General features: G+C 37.4%; 2 protein-coding genes across 2 annotated transcripts; both read left to right on the top strand.

Moving 5' to 3' along the window:
- Positions 1-1811: 1811 nt before the first annotated feature.
- LOC142225091 (uncharacterized) lies at positions 1812-7014 on the top strand. The gene is made up of 2 exons (XM_075294864.1): positions 1812-6854; positions 6922-7014. Exons 1-2 carry the CDS (start codon positions 1812-1814, stop codon positions 7012-7014), a joined length of 5136 nt encoding a protein of 1711 aa, XP_075150979.1.
- Positions 7015-10636: 3622 nt separating this feature from the next.
- LOC142225095 (uncharacterized) lies at positions 10637-15839 on the top strand. The gene is made up of 2 exons (XM_075294869.1): positions 10637-15679; positions 15747-15839. The coding sequence occupies exons 1-2, from the start codon at positions 10637-10639 to the stop codon at positions 15837-15839; spliced, it is 5136 nt and encodes a 1711-aa protein (XP_075150984.1).
- Positions 15840-16094: the final 255 nt, after the last annotated feature.

The raw sequence follows: 16094 nt of genomic DNA on the forward strand, positions 1-16094 counted from the left end.
AAAAAATCGAAAAATCCACCCAAATCCTAAAAAAATTGAAATTTTTATATGAAAAACTTCTTGGCCATATCTCCTAAACTAAGCGTCCTAGAGCGAAAAGGGCTTTAATTCGTGACCACCCCCAAAAAATCGAAAAATCCACCCAAATCCTAAAAAAATTGAAATTTTTATATGAAAAACTTCTTTTGGCCATATCTCCTAAACTAAGCGTCCTAGAGCGAAAAGGGCTTTAATTCGTGACCACCCTCAAAAAATCGACAAATCCACCCAAATCCTAAAAAAATTGAAATTTTTATATGAAAAACTTCTTTTGGCCATATCTCCTAAACTAAGCGTCCTAGAGCGAAAAGGGCTTTAATTCGTGACCACCCCCAAAAAATCGAAAAATCCACCCAAAACCTAAAAAAATTGAAATTTGTATATGAAAAACTTATTTTGGCCATATCTCCTAAACTAAGCGTCCTAGAGCGAAAAGGGCTTTAATTCGTGACCACCCCCAAAAAATCGAAAAATCCACCCAAATCCTAAAAAAATTTAAATTTTTATATGAACAACTTCTTTTGGCCATATCTCCTAAACTAAGCGTCCTAGAGCGAAAAGGGCTTTAATTCGTGACCACCCCCAAAAAATCGAAAAATCCACCCAATCCTAAAAAAATTGAAATTTTTATATGAAAAACTTCGTTTGGCCATATCTCCTAAACTAAGCGTCCTAGAGCGAAAAGGGCTTTAATTCGTGACCACCCCCAAAAAATCGAAAAATCCACCCAAATCCTAAAAAAATTGAAATTTTTATATGAAAAACTTCTTTTGGCCATATCTCCTAAACTAAGCGTGTTGGTGGAAATACAGTGAAACCACCAACGCATCTTATATTTTACATTTATTTATATTTTTTATTTTATTTAAGTTAAAAATCAATATATTTTTGTTATTTTCCATTTCTTTTAATTCATAAAAAAGTACATTTACATTTCTTCACTATTTCATTAACATACAGATTAATATATATATATCCAACTTGAATTACATATTAACACACTTATTAACATATTTATATATATGTAAAATTTGAATGACATATTAACATACTGATTAATATATATACATATGTTTGCTGGAACAAATGCAATTGTTTTGTTTGAAAGCTACAATGTTTGCTCAGTTGCTGCCAGGTTCGATCAAACGGTTTGATCGAACATTGTTGCTCTCAGTGCATTCTTGTATACGAACAATGTTTGCATGCATTGAATGGACTTGCGCTTAAATTGTTGTTGCTTTGTAGATTAATGTTTCAATATTTTTTTTCATATTCCAATATTTTTATAGCGGTTCGCAGAGTTTTGACTCAATTTAAATTTTTGCAACATGGTTTCATCCAACATTGTTTGCTTCAATTCGCTCTCTCTGTTTTTGGCAGTGGACGAGACAACAACCAGCAGCGCTAAGTAGCTTTACAAACTAACAATTTCTGTTCTTTTCATTTCAGCAAATTTGTTCTTGAACATATGTATATACCTACATGTATATACATGAATAAAATAAATTTGTGACCAAAATTCATTGAATTTTGATGAAATTTTTCTTTGCATGTGTATTGGGAATTGAAAGTTTTTTATCGGTTTTATTTTTCTGAAAAACGAAAATTCTTTGACATAATTATTTGGTGCCGAAACCCGGGAATCTCGTTCCATTTTTTCTATTTGATAAATCATTGGCTAGGATTCCAACACGTGTAGGCTTATTTGGTGAAAATTTGTTGTGTGACCAAGTGAATTTATTGGAAAATTTGTGCACGTTAAATAAATAATTATGAGTTCGCTCGAAGTTTTAATAGTTAATCAAAGGGACACATTGCAATTGCTTGTGAAATATGCAAAACGATTTGAAAAGAAAGCAAAAAGCGAGAAAACTCATGGTTATTTGAACACTTTAGCACAACGAGTTGACGAAATTTTCAATAAATTTGAGGACCAACATGATAAAATTGTGAGTGTAATTCGCGATACGTCGCTAGACGTGGACGATGTTCCTTATATGAAGGAAGATGTTTATTTCGATTTTACGGAAAAATATTTGGAATTTAAAGGTCGAATTATTGACGCTTTACCGGAAAATTCGATAACTAATTCTCCATTGGCGAGCACTTTTGTTGCCCCTAGTAATCGTACTGATGCCGCTATTATTTCTGATTCACGTTTGCCAAAAATTAATTTACCGAAGTTTTCTGGAGAATACGTTGAATGGGTACCATTTCGCGACATGTATTGTTCCTTGGTCCACAACAATGGATCGCTAAATAGGGTTCAGAAATTTTATTATTTGAAGGGAACACTTTCGGGCGAAGCCGCTAACCTTATTAAGACCATCCCGGTCACTGAAGCTAATTATGACTCGGCATGGGAAGTTTTGGAATCTAGATACCATAACAGGAGAATGCTTGTTGGGAATCTAGTTTCCAAACTTTTTAATATACCGAAATCCGATGGGGGTTGCCAGTCAATTAGGGTTTTGCTAGATTTCGCCAGGGAATGTCTTTCCTCTTTGGGGAATTTAGACATAGACACTTCCAATTGGGATCCCATTCTTGTTCATTTGTTGGTGCAAAAACTTGATTTGCAGACAAGGAAAGAATGGGAAAATTCTTTGAAATCGAGTACCAATTTGCCTTCACGTAGTGAATTATTTACATTTCTTGATAGAACATTCCGTACTTTGGAGTCATTGGGAAATGAGTTTTCCTCCTCATCAGCTTCGAAGTCTCACTCGAAATTTTCGAAATCCACAAAGAATTCTAACTCGTTCAAAAAGACTTCTTGTCACACTGGAAAAATTTCGAAACAGACTCCGACTGAGTGTATTTATTGCGGAAAGTCCCATTCTATTTCAAAATGCTATAAATTTTTAGCATTATCTGTGCATGGCAGAAATGAATTTCTGTCCGATAAATCAATTTGCCGCAATTGTCTTTCGGTTGGACATGACCAAAACAATTGTGGTTCACCCTTTCGTTGCGTTATTTGCAAACAAAAGCACCATTCTGTTTTACATGCTGATGGTTTATCGGGACAGGTTTTTTCAGCGGAACCGTTGGTTTCATCTACTTCGAATTCTGACACCAATCCTTCCAATCGATTTACGACACATAACGCGAATGTAATTCGATCAGTGTTGTTGTACACGATACGATTGCATGTTTGCACGAATCGTGGCACATTTCCTTTAAGGGCCCTTTTAGATCCCGGCTCTCAGGGATGTTTGATTTCCGAATCGGCGGTACAGCTGATGGGCCTTAAGAGGACCAAATCTCACTGCACTGTTGTGGGCATAGGTGATGGTAGTGGGAGCGTCTCTAAATTTATGGTGGACATTGAATTGTTTTCGAGGAGAAACATATCAGTACTTTCATGTACTGCGCTAGTCCTTACCAAGTTATCATCGTATACGCCTGATGCCTGTGCAAAGAGCATTTCTATGCCTGACATCAGTGAGGATGATTTGGCGGATCCGCGTTTTTATGATTCTGATCCCATTGATTTGATTCTAGGTTCAGATGTGTGTTTCGAGGTGAAAATTCCGTCCCAGTCTTTCATACATAATGGTATGTTTTTCCAAAATACTCACTTCGGTTGGGTATTTTCTGGATCGGATAGAAGCTTATCTACCCATAGGCTTCATATACATCACGTCAATTTGGACGCCATATTACGTTCTTTCTGGGAACAGGAGGAAATATGCTCCGATAGAGACATGTCAAATGAGGAATTGGCTTGTGAATCTTATTTTGTTGACACCACAAATCAGACTGAAACTGGACGATATATGGTGAAATTGCCATTTAAATCCATTCTATCTGATGGTTCAAGTCCAGAAATTCAAAACAATATTTTGAATGCATTTAGACGGTTGCGTCAGTTGGAAATTTCATTTTCCAGAAGACCAGAATTCGCTCAAAGTTATAAAAACTTTATGAGTGAATACGAGTCATTAGGTCATATGACTAGAATTGGTCATTATCCTGATCATGTCCGTCGGGACTCATATTTTTTACCGCATCATGGTATTTTCAAGGAGCAGAGTACTACTACCAAACTCCGCGTGGTGTTTGATGGCAGTAGTCATAGCCAAGGCCACAAGTCACTCAATGAGGAACTTGCCGCTGGACCTGCTCTTCAGAATGATATCTCATCCATTTTAACAAAATGGCGGAGACATAGGATTGCCTTTGGAGCAGACATAGAAAAGATGTTCCGCCAAATCGATGTTCATCCAGAACATCGAAAATATCAGCAGATATTATGGCGAGCAAATCCTTTTGAAGATATTTCAATTTTCGAGTTGAATACAGTCACTTATGGTACCACCAGTGCACCATATTTGGCTATTCGTGTTTTACAAAAACTTGCTGAGGATTACAGATCCCATTTTCCAAGCGCTGCTGAGGTTTTAATGTCAGAGTCATATGTTGATGACATTATTTCCGGGTCTGATAATCTCTCAGAAGCAAGTAAATTACAAAAGGATTTGTGTGCCCTTTTAAATAAGGGTGGCTGCAATTTACGGAAATGGGTTACGAATTCGCAAGAGCTTCTTGCTGCAATACCCTTTGATTGCAGGGACCCATCGATTTCCATTGATTTCGATCGAAACAACAATGTTGTCAAAACGCTAGGTATTCAATGGAATACAAGCGATGACACATTTTCGATCAGGGTTAACTTTGATGAGCGAGAATCTTTCTCGAAAAGATCTATCCTTTCAGAGTCGGCAAGAATTTACGACCCTAAGATTCCAAATGATATTGAGAGGGATTGGATAAATCATCGATCTTCACTAAAGGATTTATCAAGCCTCAAAGTCCCAAGGTGGATTGGCTGGTCTCCAAATTCTGTCGTGGAGCTCCATTGTTTTTGTGATGCTTCCTCTGTGGCATATGCGGCAGTAGTTTATGCACGAATTTTGACTCCAGGTGGTATTCGAGTTTCTATTTTGCAGGCAAAATCGAAAGTTGCACCAGTTAAGACAGTTTCGATACCACGTCTCGAACTATGTGCTGCTAAGCTTTTAGCATTATTGGTTCAAAATGTTAAAGAGTCACTAAAGAATTTACCTATAGAGACCACTTACTTTTGGAGTGATAGCTCAACAGTTTTGAGCTGGATCAGAAAGTCTCCGTCCCATTGGACAGTTTATGTGGCGAATAGAGTGGCGGACATTCAAAGACTTAGCGACCCTTTTCAATGGAGGTATGTACCGACGTCGCTTAATCCCGCTGACTGTGCGTCACGGGGAATTTCTGGCACGGAACTTTTGAATAATGACACTTGGTGGTTTGGCCCAAGATTTTTGAGGGAATCCACGGATTCGTGGCCTCGTAATTTACCTCAATTTAATACTACGGAGGAGCAGAGAACGAAAATTTCGACTCATGCTTTGAACGAAAAAACCTATCCTGAGATTTTTTTGAGGTACTCGAAATTTAACAATTTGATTCGTAGCTTCTCATTATGCTATCGATTCATATATAATTGTAGAAAGCCTGATGCGAGGCGCACAGGAGTTTTAACGTCCACTGAGATAAATGATACACTTTACAGAATTTTGAAAGTTGCTCAAAAAGTTGATTTTCCTATAGAAATTGAGCAGCTTTTAAAAAATCGTCCCATTAGGAGTAGTTCACTACTGAAACTCATGCCCTTTCTCGATACATATGGTCTAATACGGGTAGGTGGCAGGCTGCAAAACTCTAGTTTTGACTATGATATTAAGCACCCCATTATTTTGTCGAAAAATAACCCCCTGTCTAGACTAATAATAACGGATTCGCACGAAAAAACTCTACATGGTGGAATTACATTGACAATGTCATATGTTAACCGCAGGTACTGGATCTTATCTGGTAACCAGTTGGCAAAGTCAATTATCCACAAATGTATGAGGTGCTTCCGACAATCTGCGAAAACGGCTCAACAAATAATGGGTAATTTGCCTTCTGTTCGTTTGAACGCCACTAGACCTTTCAAACACAGTGGGGTGGACTTTGCAGGCCCCATTATGTTAAAAATTTCCACTATCAGATCTGCTGTTGTTACAAAAGGATATATTTGCCTGTTTGTTTGCATGGTTACGAAAGCCCTTCATTTGGAAGCAGTTTCAGATTTGAGCACTAGCGCTTTTCTGGCTGCGTTTAAAAGATTTGTGTCACGTCGAGGTGCCTGCACCGATATATACTCGGACTGTGGTACCAACTTCGTAGGAGCATCAAAGGAACTACAGGTGCTCCACAATAGGTCACAGAAATCTTTACCAGAAGAGCTACGACATGCGCTAAGTATTGATGGTACGACATGGCATTTTATTCCGCCAGCTTCTCCTAATTTTGGAGGATTATGGGAAGCTGGCGTAAAGTCTGTCAAATATCATTTAAAACGAGTGGTACGTGACAGACTTCTTAGTTTTGAAGAATTGTCCACATTGTTGTGTCAAATAGAAAGTATCCTGAACTCCAGGCCACTATGTCCACTATCACCGGACCCAGCTGACTTCGATGCACTTACCCCAGCTCATTTTCTGATTGGCGAGCCCACAAATTGCATTCAAGATGAGACTTTGCTTGACGTCAATATAAACCGGCTGACTAGATGGAAATGCATTGAAAAAATCAAGCAACATTTTTGGAAACGCTGGCATAGTGAGTACCTCAACCGTCTCCAATCGCGTCCCAAATGGCTAAAGCAAAGTGAAAATGCTAAAGTCGGAGACTTAGTATTGGTTGCTGATGAACGTATTGGACCGGGACAGTGGCTACTTGGCCGAATTAAAGAAATCCATCCTGGAGGAGATGGTAGAACAAGGGTTGTATCAGTTTCTACTAAAAACAAAATCTTAAAAAGACCTATTTCTAAAATATCTTTTCTTCCAGCTAACAATCATATCAACTGATAATCACAAAATCATTTCGTGTCATACCGCCAGCATCAATTATATCATCATCACATCAACTGCAAATACATGATTTCATCTTCATCATCAACAAACATTTTCAAATTTCATCAGTATTCCACTTTGCCATATGTCCACGAATGGAGCCTACACCATAGCGCTGTGAGTCGGAGCACAGCGGAGCCAAGCTCGACTAAAGTACTCCCAACGGTAGGCCAATCTGGACTATATTCATCAGACTTAAGAACATCCGTTCTTTAGGGGGGAGAATGTTGGTGGAAATACAGTGAAACCACCAACGCATCTTATATTTTACATTTATTTATATTTTTTATTTTATTTAAGTTAAAAATCAATATATTTTTGTTATTTTCCATTTCTTTTAATTCATAAAAAAGTACATTTACATTTCTTCACTATTTCATTAACATACAGATTAATATATATATATCCAACTTGAATTACATATTAACACACTTATTAACATATTTATATATATGTAAAATTTGAATGACATATTAACATACTGATTAATATATATACATATGTTTGCTGGAACAAATGCAATTGTTTTGTTTGAAAGCTACAATGTTTGCTCAGTTGCTGCCAGGTTCGATCAAACGGTTTGATCGAACATTGTTGCTCTCAGTGCATTCTTGTATACGAACAATGTTTGCATGCATTGAATGGACTTGCGCTTAAATTGTTGTTGCTTTGTAGATTAATGTTTCAATATTTTTTTTCATATTCCAATATTTTTATAGCGGTTCGCAGAGTTTTGACTCAATTTAAATTTTTGCAACATGGTTTCATCCAACATTGTTTGCTTCAATTCGCTCTCTCTGTTTTTGGCAGTGGACGAGACAACAACCAGCAGCGCTAAGTAGCTTTACAAACTAACAATTTCTGTTCTTTTCATTTCAGCAAATTTGTTCTTGAACATATGTATATACCTACATGTATATACATGAATAAAATAAATTTGTGACCAAAATTCATTGAATTTTGATGAAATTTTTCTTTGCATGTGTATTGGGAATTGAAAGTTTTTTATCGGTTTTATTTTTCTGAAAAACGAAAATTCTTTGACAAAGCGTCCTAGAGCGAAAAGGACGATAATTCGTGACCACCCCCAAAAAATCGAAAAATCCACCCAAATTCTAAAAAAATTGAAATTTTTATATGAAAAACTTCTTTTGGCCATATCTCCTAAACTAAGCGTCCTAGAGCGAAAAGGGCTTTAATTCGTGACCACCCTCAAAAAATCGAAAAATCCACCCAAATCCTAAAAAAATTGAAATTTTTATATGAAAAACTTCTTTTGGCCATATCTCCTAAACTAAGCGTCCTAGAGCGAAAAGGACGATAATTCGTGACCACCCCCAAAAAATCGAAAAATCCACCCAAATCCTAAAAAAATTGAAATTTTTATATGAAAAACTTCTTTTGGCCATATCTCCTAAACTAAGCGTCCTAGAGCGAAAAGGGCTTTAATTCGTGACCACCCTCAAAAAATCGAAAAATCCACCCAAATCCTAAAAAAATTGAAATTTTTATATGAAAAACTTCTTTTGGCCATATCTCCTAAACTAAGCGTCCTAGAGCGAAAAGGACGATAATTCGTGACCACCCCCAAAAAATCGAAAAATCCACCCAAATCCTAAAAAAATTGAAATTTTTATATGAAAAACTTCTTTTGGCCATATCTCCTAAACTAAGCGTCCTAGAGCGAAAAGGGCTTTAATTCGTGACCACCCCCAAAAAATCGAAAAATCCACCCAAATCCTAAAAAAATTGAAATTTTTATATGAAAAACTTCTTTTGGCCATATCTCCTAAACTAAGCGTCCTAGAGCGAAAAGGACGATAGTTCGTGACCACCCCCAAAAAATCGAAAAATCCACCCAAATCCTAAAAAAATTGAAATTTTTATATGAAAAACTTCTTGGCCATATCTCCTAAACTAAGCGTCCTAGAGCGAAAAGGGCTTTAATTCGTGACCACCCCCAAAAAATCGAAAAATCCACCCAAATCCTAAAAAAATTGAAATTTTTATATGAAAAACTTCTTTTGGCCATATCTCCTAAACTAAGCGTCCTAGAGCGAAAAGGGCTTTAATTCGTGACCACCCTCAAAAAATCGACAAATCCACCCAAATCCTAAAAAAATTGAAATTTTTATATGAAAAACTTCTTTTGGCCATATCTCCTAAACTAAGCGTCCTAGAGCGAAAAGGGCTTTAATTCGTGACCACCCCCAAAAAATCGAAAAATCCACCCAAAACCTAAAAAAATTGAAATTTGTATATGAAAAACTTATTTTGGCCATATCTCCTAAACTAAGCGTCCTAGAGCGAAAAGGGCTTTAATTCGTGACCACCCCCAAAAAATCGAAAAATCCACCCAAATCCTAAAAAAATTTAAATTTTTATATGAACAACTTCTTTTGGCCATATCTCCTAAACTAAGCGTCCTAGAGCGAAAAGGGCTTTAATTCGTGACCACCCCCAAAAAATCGAAAAATCCACCCAATCCTAAAAAAATTGAAATTTTTATATGAAAAACTTCGTTTGGCCATATCTCCTAAACTAAGCGTCCTAGAGCGAAAAGGGCTTTAATTCGTGACCACCCCCAAAAAATCGAAAAATCCACCCAAATCCTAAAAAAATTGAAATTTTTATATGAAAAACTTCTTTTGGCCATATCTCCTAAACTAAGCGTGTTGGTGGAAATACAGTGAAACCACCAACGCATCTTATATTTTACATTTATTTATATTTTTTATTTTATTTAAGTTAAAAATCAATATATTTTTGTTATTTTCCATTTCTTTTAATTCATAAAAAAGTACATTTACATTTCTTCACTATTTCATTAACATACAGATTAATATATATATATCCAACTTGAATTACATATTAACACACTTATTAACATATTTATATATATGTAAAATTTGAATGACATATTAACATACTGATTAATATATATACATATGTTTGCTGGAACAAATGCAATTGTTTTGTTTGAAAGCTACAATGTTTGCTCAGTTGCTGCCAGGTTCGATCAAACGGTTTGATCGAACATTGTTGCTCTCAGTGCATTCTTGTATACGAACAATGTTTGCATGCATTGAATGGACTTGCGCTTAAATTGTTGTTGCTTTGTAGATTAATGTTTCAATATTTTTTTTCATATTCCAATATTTTTATAGCGGTTCGCAGAGTTTTGACTCAATTTAAATTTTTGCAACATGGTTTCATCCAACATTGTTTGCTTCAATTCGCTCTCTCTGTTTTTGGCAGTGGACGAGACAACAACCAGCAGCGCTAAGTAGCTTTACAAACTAACAATTTCTGTTCTTTTCATTTCAGCAAATTTGTTCTTGAACATATGTATATACCTACATGTATATACATGAATAAAATAAATTTGTGACCAAAATTCATTGAATTTTGATGAAATTTTTCTTTGCATGTGTATTGGGAATTGAAAGTTTTTTATCGGTTTTATTTTTCTGAAAAACGAAAATTCTTTGACATAATTATTTGGTGCCGAAACCCGGGAATCTCGTTCCATTTTTTCTATTTGATAAATCATTGGCTAGGATTCCAACACGTGTAGGCTTATTTGGTGAAAATTTGTTGTGTGACCAAGTGAATTTATTGGAAAATTTGTGCACGTTAAATAAATAATTATGAGTTCGCTCGAAGTTTTAATAGTTAATCAAAGGGACACATTGCAATTGCTTGTGAAATATGCAAAACGATTTGAAAAGAAAGCAAAAAGCGAGAAAACTCATGGTTATTTGAACACTTTAGCACAACGAGTTGACGAAATTTTCAATAAATTTGAGGACCAACATGATAAAATTGTGAGTGTAATTCGCGATACGTCGCTAGACGTGGACGATGTTCCTTATATGAAGGAAGATGTTTATTTCGATTTTACGGAAAAATATTTGGAATTTAAAGGTCGAATTATTGACGCTTTACCGGAAAATTCGATAACTAATTCTCCATTGGCGAGCACTTTTGTTGCCCCTAGTAATCGTACTGATGCCGCTATTATTTCTGATTCACGTTTGCCAAAAATTAATTTACCGAAGTTTTCTGGAGAATACGTTGAATGGGTACCATTTCGCGACATGTATTGTTCCTTGGTCCACAACAATGGATCGCTAAATAGGGTTCAGAAATTTTATTATTTGAAGGGAACACTTTCGGGCGAAGCCGCTAACCTTATTAAGACCATCCCGGTCACTGAAGCTAATTATGACTCGGCATGGGAAGTTTTGGAATCTAGATACCATAACAGGAGAATGCTTGTTGGGAATCTAGTTTCCAAACTTTTTAATATACCGAAATCCGATGGGGGTTGCCAGTCAATTAGGGTTTTGCTAGATTTCGCCAGGGAATGTCTTTCCTCTTTGGGGAATTTAGACATAGACACTTCCAATTGGGATCCCATTCTTGTTCATTTGTTGGTGCAAAAACTTGATTTGCAGACAAGGAAAGAATGGGAAAATTCTTTGAAATCGAGTACCAATTTGCCTTCACGTAGTGAATTATTTACATTTCTTGATAGAACATTCCGTACTTTGGAGTCATTGGGAAATGAGTTTTCCTCCTCATCAGCTTCGAAGTCTCACTCGAAATTTTCGAAATCCACAAAGAATTCTAACTCGTTCAAAAAGACTTCTTGTCACACTGGAAAAATTTCGAAACAGACTCCGACTGAGTGTATTTATTGCGGAAAGTCCCATTCTATTTCAAAATGCTATAAATTTTTAGCATTATCTGTGCATGGCAGAAATGAATTTCTGTCCGATAAATCAATTTGCCGCAATTGTCTTTCGGTTGGACATGACCAAAACAATTGTGGTTCACCCTTTCGTTGCGTTATTTGCAAACAAAAGCACCATTCTGTTTTACATGCTGATGGTTTATCGGGACAGGTTTTTTCAGCGGAACCGTTGGTTTCATCTACTTCGAATTCTGACACCAATCCTTCCAATCGATTTACGACACATAACGCGAATGTAATTCGATCAGTGTTGTTGTACACGATACGATTGCATGTTTGCACGAATCGTGGCACATTTCCTTTAAGGGCCCTTTTAGATCCCGGCTCTCAGGGATGTTTGATTTCCGAATCGGCGGTACAGCTGATGGGCCTTAAGAGGACCAAATCTCACTGCACTGTTGTGGGCATAGGTGATGGTAGTGGGAGCGTCTCTAAATTTATGGTGGACATTGAATTGTTTTCGAGGAGAAACATATCAGTACTTTCATGTACTGCGCTAGTCCTTACCAAGTTATCATCGTATACGCCTGATGCCTGTGCAAAGAGCATTTCTATGCCTGACATCAGTGAGGATGATTTGGCGGATCCGCGTTTTTATGATTCTGATCCCATTGATTTGATTCTAGGTTCAGATGTGTGTTTCGAGGTGAAAATTCCGTCCCAGTCTTTCATACATAATGGTATGTTTTTCCAAAATACTCACTTCGGTTGGGTATTTTCTGGATCGGATAGAAGCTTATCTACCCATAGGCTTCATATACATCACGTCAATTTGGACGCCATATTACGTTCTTTCTGGGAACAGGAGGAAATATGCTCCGATAGAGACATGTCAAATGAGGAATTGGCTTGTGAATCTTATTTTGTTGACACCACAAATCAGACTGAAACTGGACGATATATGGTGAAATTGCCATTTAAATCCATTCTATCTGATGGTTCAAGTCCAGAAATTCAAAACAATATTTTGAATGCATTTAGACGGTTGCGTCAGTTGGAAATTTCATTTTCCAGAAGACCAGAATTCGCTCAAAGTTATAAAAACTTTATGAGTGAATACGAGTCATTAGGTCATATGACTAGAATTGGTCATTATCCTGATCATGTCCGTCGGGACTCATATTTTTTACCGCATCATGGTATTTTCAAGGAGCAGAGTACTACTACCAAACTCCGCGTGGTGTTTGATGGCAGTAGTCATAGCCAAGGCCACAAGTCACTCAATGAGGAACTTGCCGCTGGACCTGCTCTTCAGAATGATATCTCATCCATTTTAACAAAATGGCGGAGACATAGGATTGCCTTTGGAGCAGACATAGAAAAGATGTTCCGCCAAATCGATGTTCATCCAGAACATCGAAAATATCAGCAGATATTATGGCGAGCAAATCCTTTTGAAGATATTTCAATTTTCGAGTTGAATACAGTCACTTATGGTACCACCAGTGCACCATATTTGGCTATTCGTGTTTTACAAAAACTTGCTGAGGATTACAGATCCCATTTTCCAAGCGCTGCTGAGGTTTTAATGTCAGAGTCATATGTTGATGACATTATTTCCGGGTCTGATAATCTCTCAGAAGCAAGTAAATTACAAAAGGATTTGTGTGCCCTTTTAAATAAGGGTGGCTGCAATTTACGGAAATGGGTTACGAATTCGCAAGAGCTTCTTGCTGCAATACCCTTTGATTGCAGGGACCCATCGATTTCCATTGATTTCGATCGAAACAACAATGTTGTCAAAACGCTAGGTATTCAATGGAATACAAGCGATGACACATTTTCGATCAGGGTTAACTTTGATGAGCGAGAATCTTTCTCGAAAAGATCTATCCTTTCAGAGTCGGCAAGAATTTACGACCCTAAGATTCCAAATGATATTGAGAGGGATTGGATAAATCATCGATCTTCACTAAAGGATTTATCAAGCCTCAAAGTCCCAAGGTGGATTGGCTGGTCTCCAAATTCTGTCGTGGAGCTCCATTGTTTTTGTGATGCTTCCTCTGTGGCATATGCGGCAGTAGTTTATGCACGAATTTTGACTCCAGGTGGTATTCGAGTTTCTATTTTGCAGGCAAAATCGAAAGTTGCACCAGTTAAGACAGTTTCGATACCACGTCTCGAACTATGTGCTGCTAAGCTTTTAGCATTATTGGTTCAAAATGTTAAAGAGTCACTAAAGAATTTACCTATAGAGACCACTTACTTTTGGAGTGATAGCTCAACAGTTTTGAGCTGGATCAGAAAGTCTCCGTCCCATTGGACAGTTTATGTGGCGAATAGAGTGGCGGACATTCAAAGACTTAGCGACCCTTTTCAATGGAGGTATGTACCGACGTCGCTTAATCCCGCTGACTGTGCGTCACGGGGAATTTCTGGCACGGAACTTTTGAATAATGACACTTGGTGGTTTGGCCCAAGATTTTTGAGGGAATCCACGGATTCGTGGCCTCGTAATTTACCTCAATTTAATACTACGGAGGAGCAGAGAACGAAAATTTCGACTCATGCTTTGAACGAAAAAACCTATCCTGAGATTTTTTTGAGGTACTCGAAATTTAACAATTTGATTCGTAGCTTCTCATTATGCTATCGATTCATATATAATTGTAGAAAGCCTGATGCGAGGCGCACAGGAGTTTTAACGTCCACTGAGATAAATGATACACTTTACAGAATTTTGAAAGTTGCTCAAAAAGTTGATTTTCCTATAGAAATTGAGCAGCTTTTAAAAAATCGTCCCATTAGGAGTAGTTCACTACTGAAACTCATGCCCTTTCTCGATACATATGGTCTAATACGGGTAGGTGGCAGGCTGCAAAACTCTAGTTTTGACTATGATATTAAGCACCCCATTATTTTGTCGAAAAATAACCCCCTGTCTAGACTAATAATAACGGATTCGCACGAAAAAACTCTACATGGTGGAATTACATTGACAATGTCATATGTTAACCGCAGGTACTGGATCTTATCTGGTAACCAGTTGGCAAAGTCAATTATCCACAAATGTATGAGGTGCTTCCGACAATCTGCGAAAACGGCTCAACAAATAATGGGTAATTTGCCTTCTGTTCGTTTGAACGCCACTAGACCTTTCAAACACAGTGGGGTGGACTTTGCAGGCCCCATTATGTTAAAAATTTCCACTATCAGATCTGCTGTTGTTACAAAAGGATATATTTGCCTGTTTGTTTGCATGGTTACGAAAGCCCTTCATTTGGAAGCAGTTTCAGATTTGAGCACTAGCGCTTTTCTGGCTGCGTTTAAAAGATTTGTGTCACGTCGAGGTGCCTGCACCGATATATACTCGGACTGTGGTACCAACTTCGTAGGAGCATCAAAGGAACTACAGGTGCTCCACAATAGGTCACAGAAATCTTTACCAGAAGAGCTACGACATGCGCTAAGTATTGATGGTACGACATGGCATTTTATTCCGCCAGCTTCTCCTAATTTTGGAGGATTATGGGAAGCTGGCGTAAAGTCTGTCAAATATCATTTAAAACGAGTGGTACGTGACAGACTTCTTAGTTTTGAAGAATTGTCCACATTGTTGTGTCAAATAGAAAGTATCCTGAACTCCAGGCCACTATGTCCACTATCACCGGACCCAGCTGACTTCGATGCACTTACCCCAGCTCATTTTCTGATTGGCGAGCCCACAAATTGCATTCAAGATGAGACTTTGCTTGACGTCAATATAAACCGGCTGACTAGATGGAAATGCATTGAAAAAATCAAGCAACATTTTTGGAAACGCTGGCATAGTGAGTACCTCAACCGTCTCCAATCGCGTCCCAAATGGCTAAAGCAAAGTGAAAATGCTAAAGTCGGAGACTTAGTATTGGTTGCTGATGAACGTATTGGACCGGGACAGTGGCTACTTGGCCGAATTAAAGAAATCCATCCTGGAGGAGATGGTAGAACAAGGGTTGTATCAGTTTCTACTAAAAACAAAATCTTAAAAAGACCTATTTCTAAAATATCTTTTCTTCCAGCTAACAATCATATCAACTGATAATCACAAAATCATTTCGTGTCATACCGCCAGCATCAATTATATCATCATCACATCAACTGCAAATACATGATTTCATCTTCATCATCAACAAACATTTTCAAATTTCATCAGTATTCCACTTTGCCATATGTCCACGAATGGAGCCTACACCATAGCGCTGTGAGTCGGAGCACAGCGGAGCCAAGCTCGACTAAAGTACTCCCAACGGTAGGCCAATCTGGACTATATTCATCAGACTTAAGAACATCCGTTCTTTAGGGGGGAGAATGTTGGTGGAAATACAGTGAAACCACCAACGCATCTTATATTTTACATTTATTTATAT

The sequence above is a fragment of the Haematobia irritans genome, chromosome 1 (genome assembly GCF_050003625.1).
Source record: "Haematobia irritans isolate KBUSLIRL chromosome 1, ASM5000362v1, whole genome shotgun sequence".
Taxonomy (NCBI): Eukaryota; Metazoa; Arthropoda; class Insecta; order Diptera; family Muscidae; genus Haematobia; species Haematobia irritans.

What these genes read in the sequence shown, in the direction of transcription:
- LOC142225091 (XM_075294864.1), top strand. Translation starts at nt 1,812, where the DNA reads ATGAGTTCGCTCGAAGTTTTAATAGTTAATCAAAGGGACACATTGCAA. An exon ending in GAGGAGATGGTAGAACAAGG is followed by an intron (nt 6,855 to 6,921) that starts GTTGTATCAGTT and finishes CTTTTCTTCCAG; the next exon opens with CTAACAATCATATCAACTGA.
- LOC142225095 (XM_075294869.1), top strand. Translation starts at nt 10,637, where the DNA reads ATGAGTTCGCTCGAAGTTTTAATAGTTAATCAAAGGGACACATTGCAA. An exon ending in GAGGAGATGGTAGAACAAGG is followed by an intron (nt 15,680 to 15,746) that starts GTTGTATCAGTT and finishes CTTTTCTTCCAG; the next exon opens with CTAACAATCATATCAACTGA.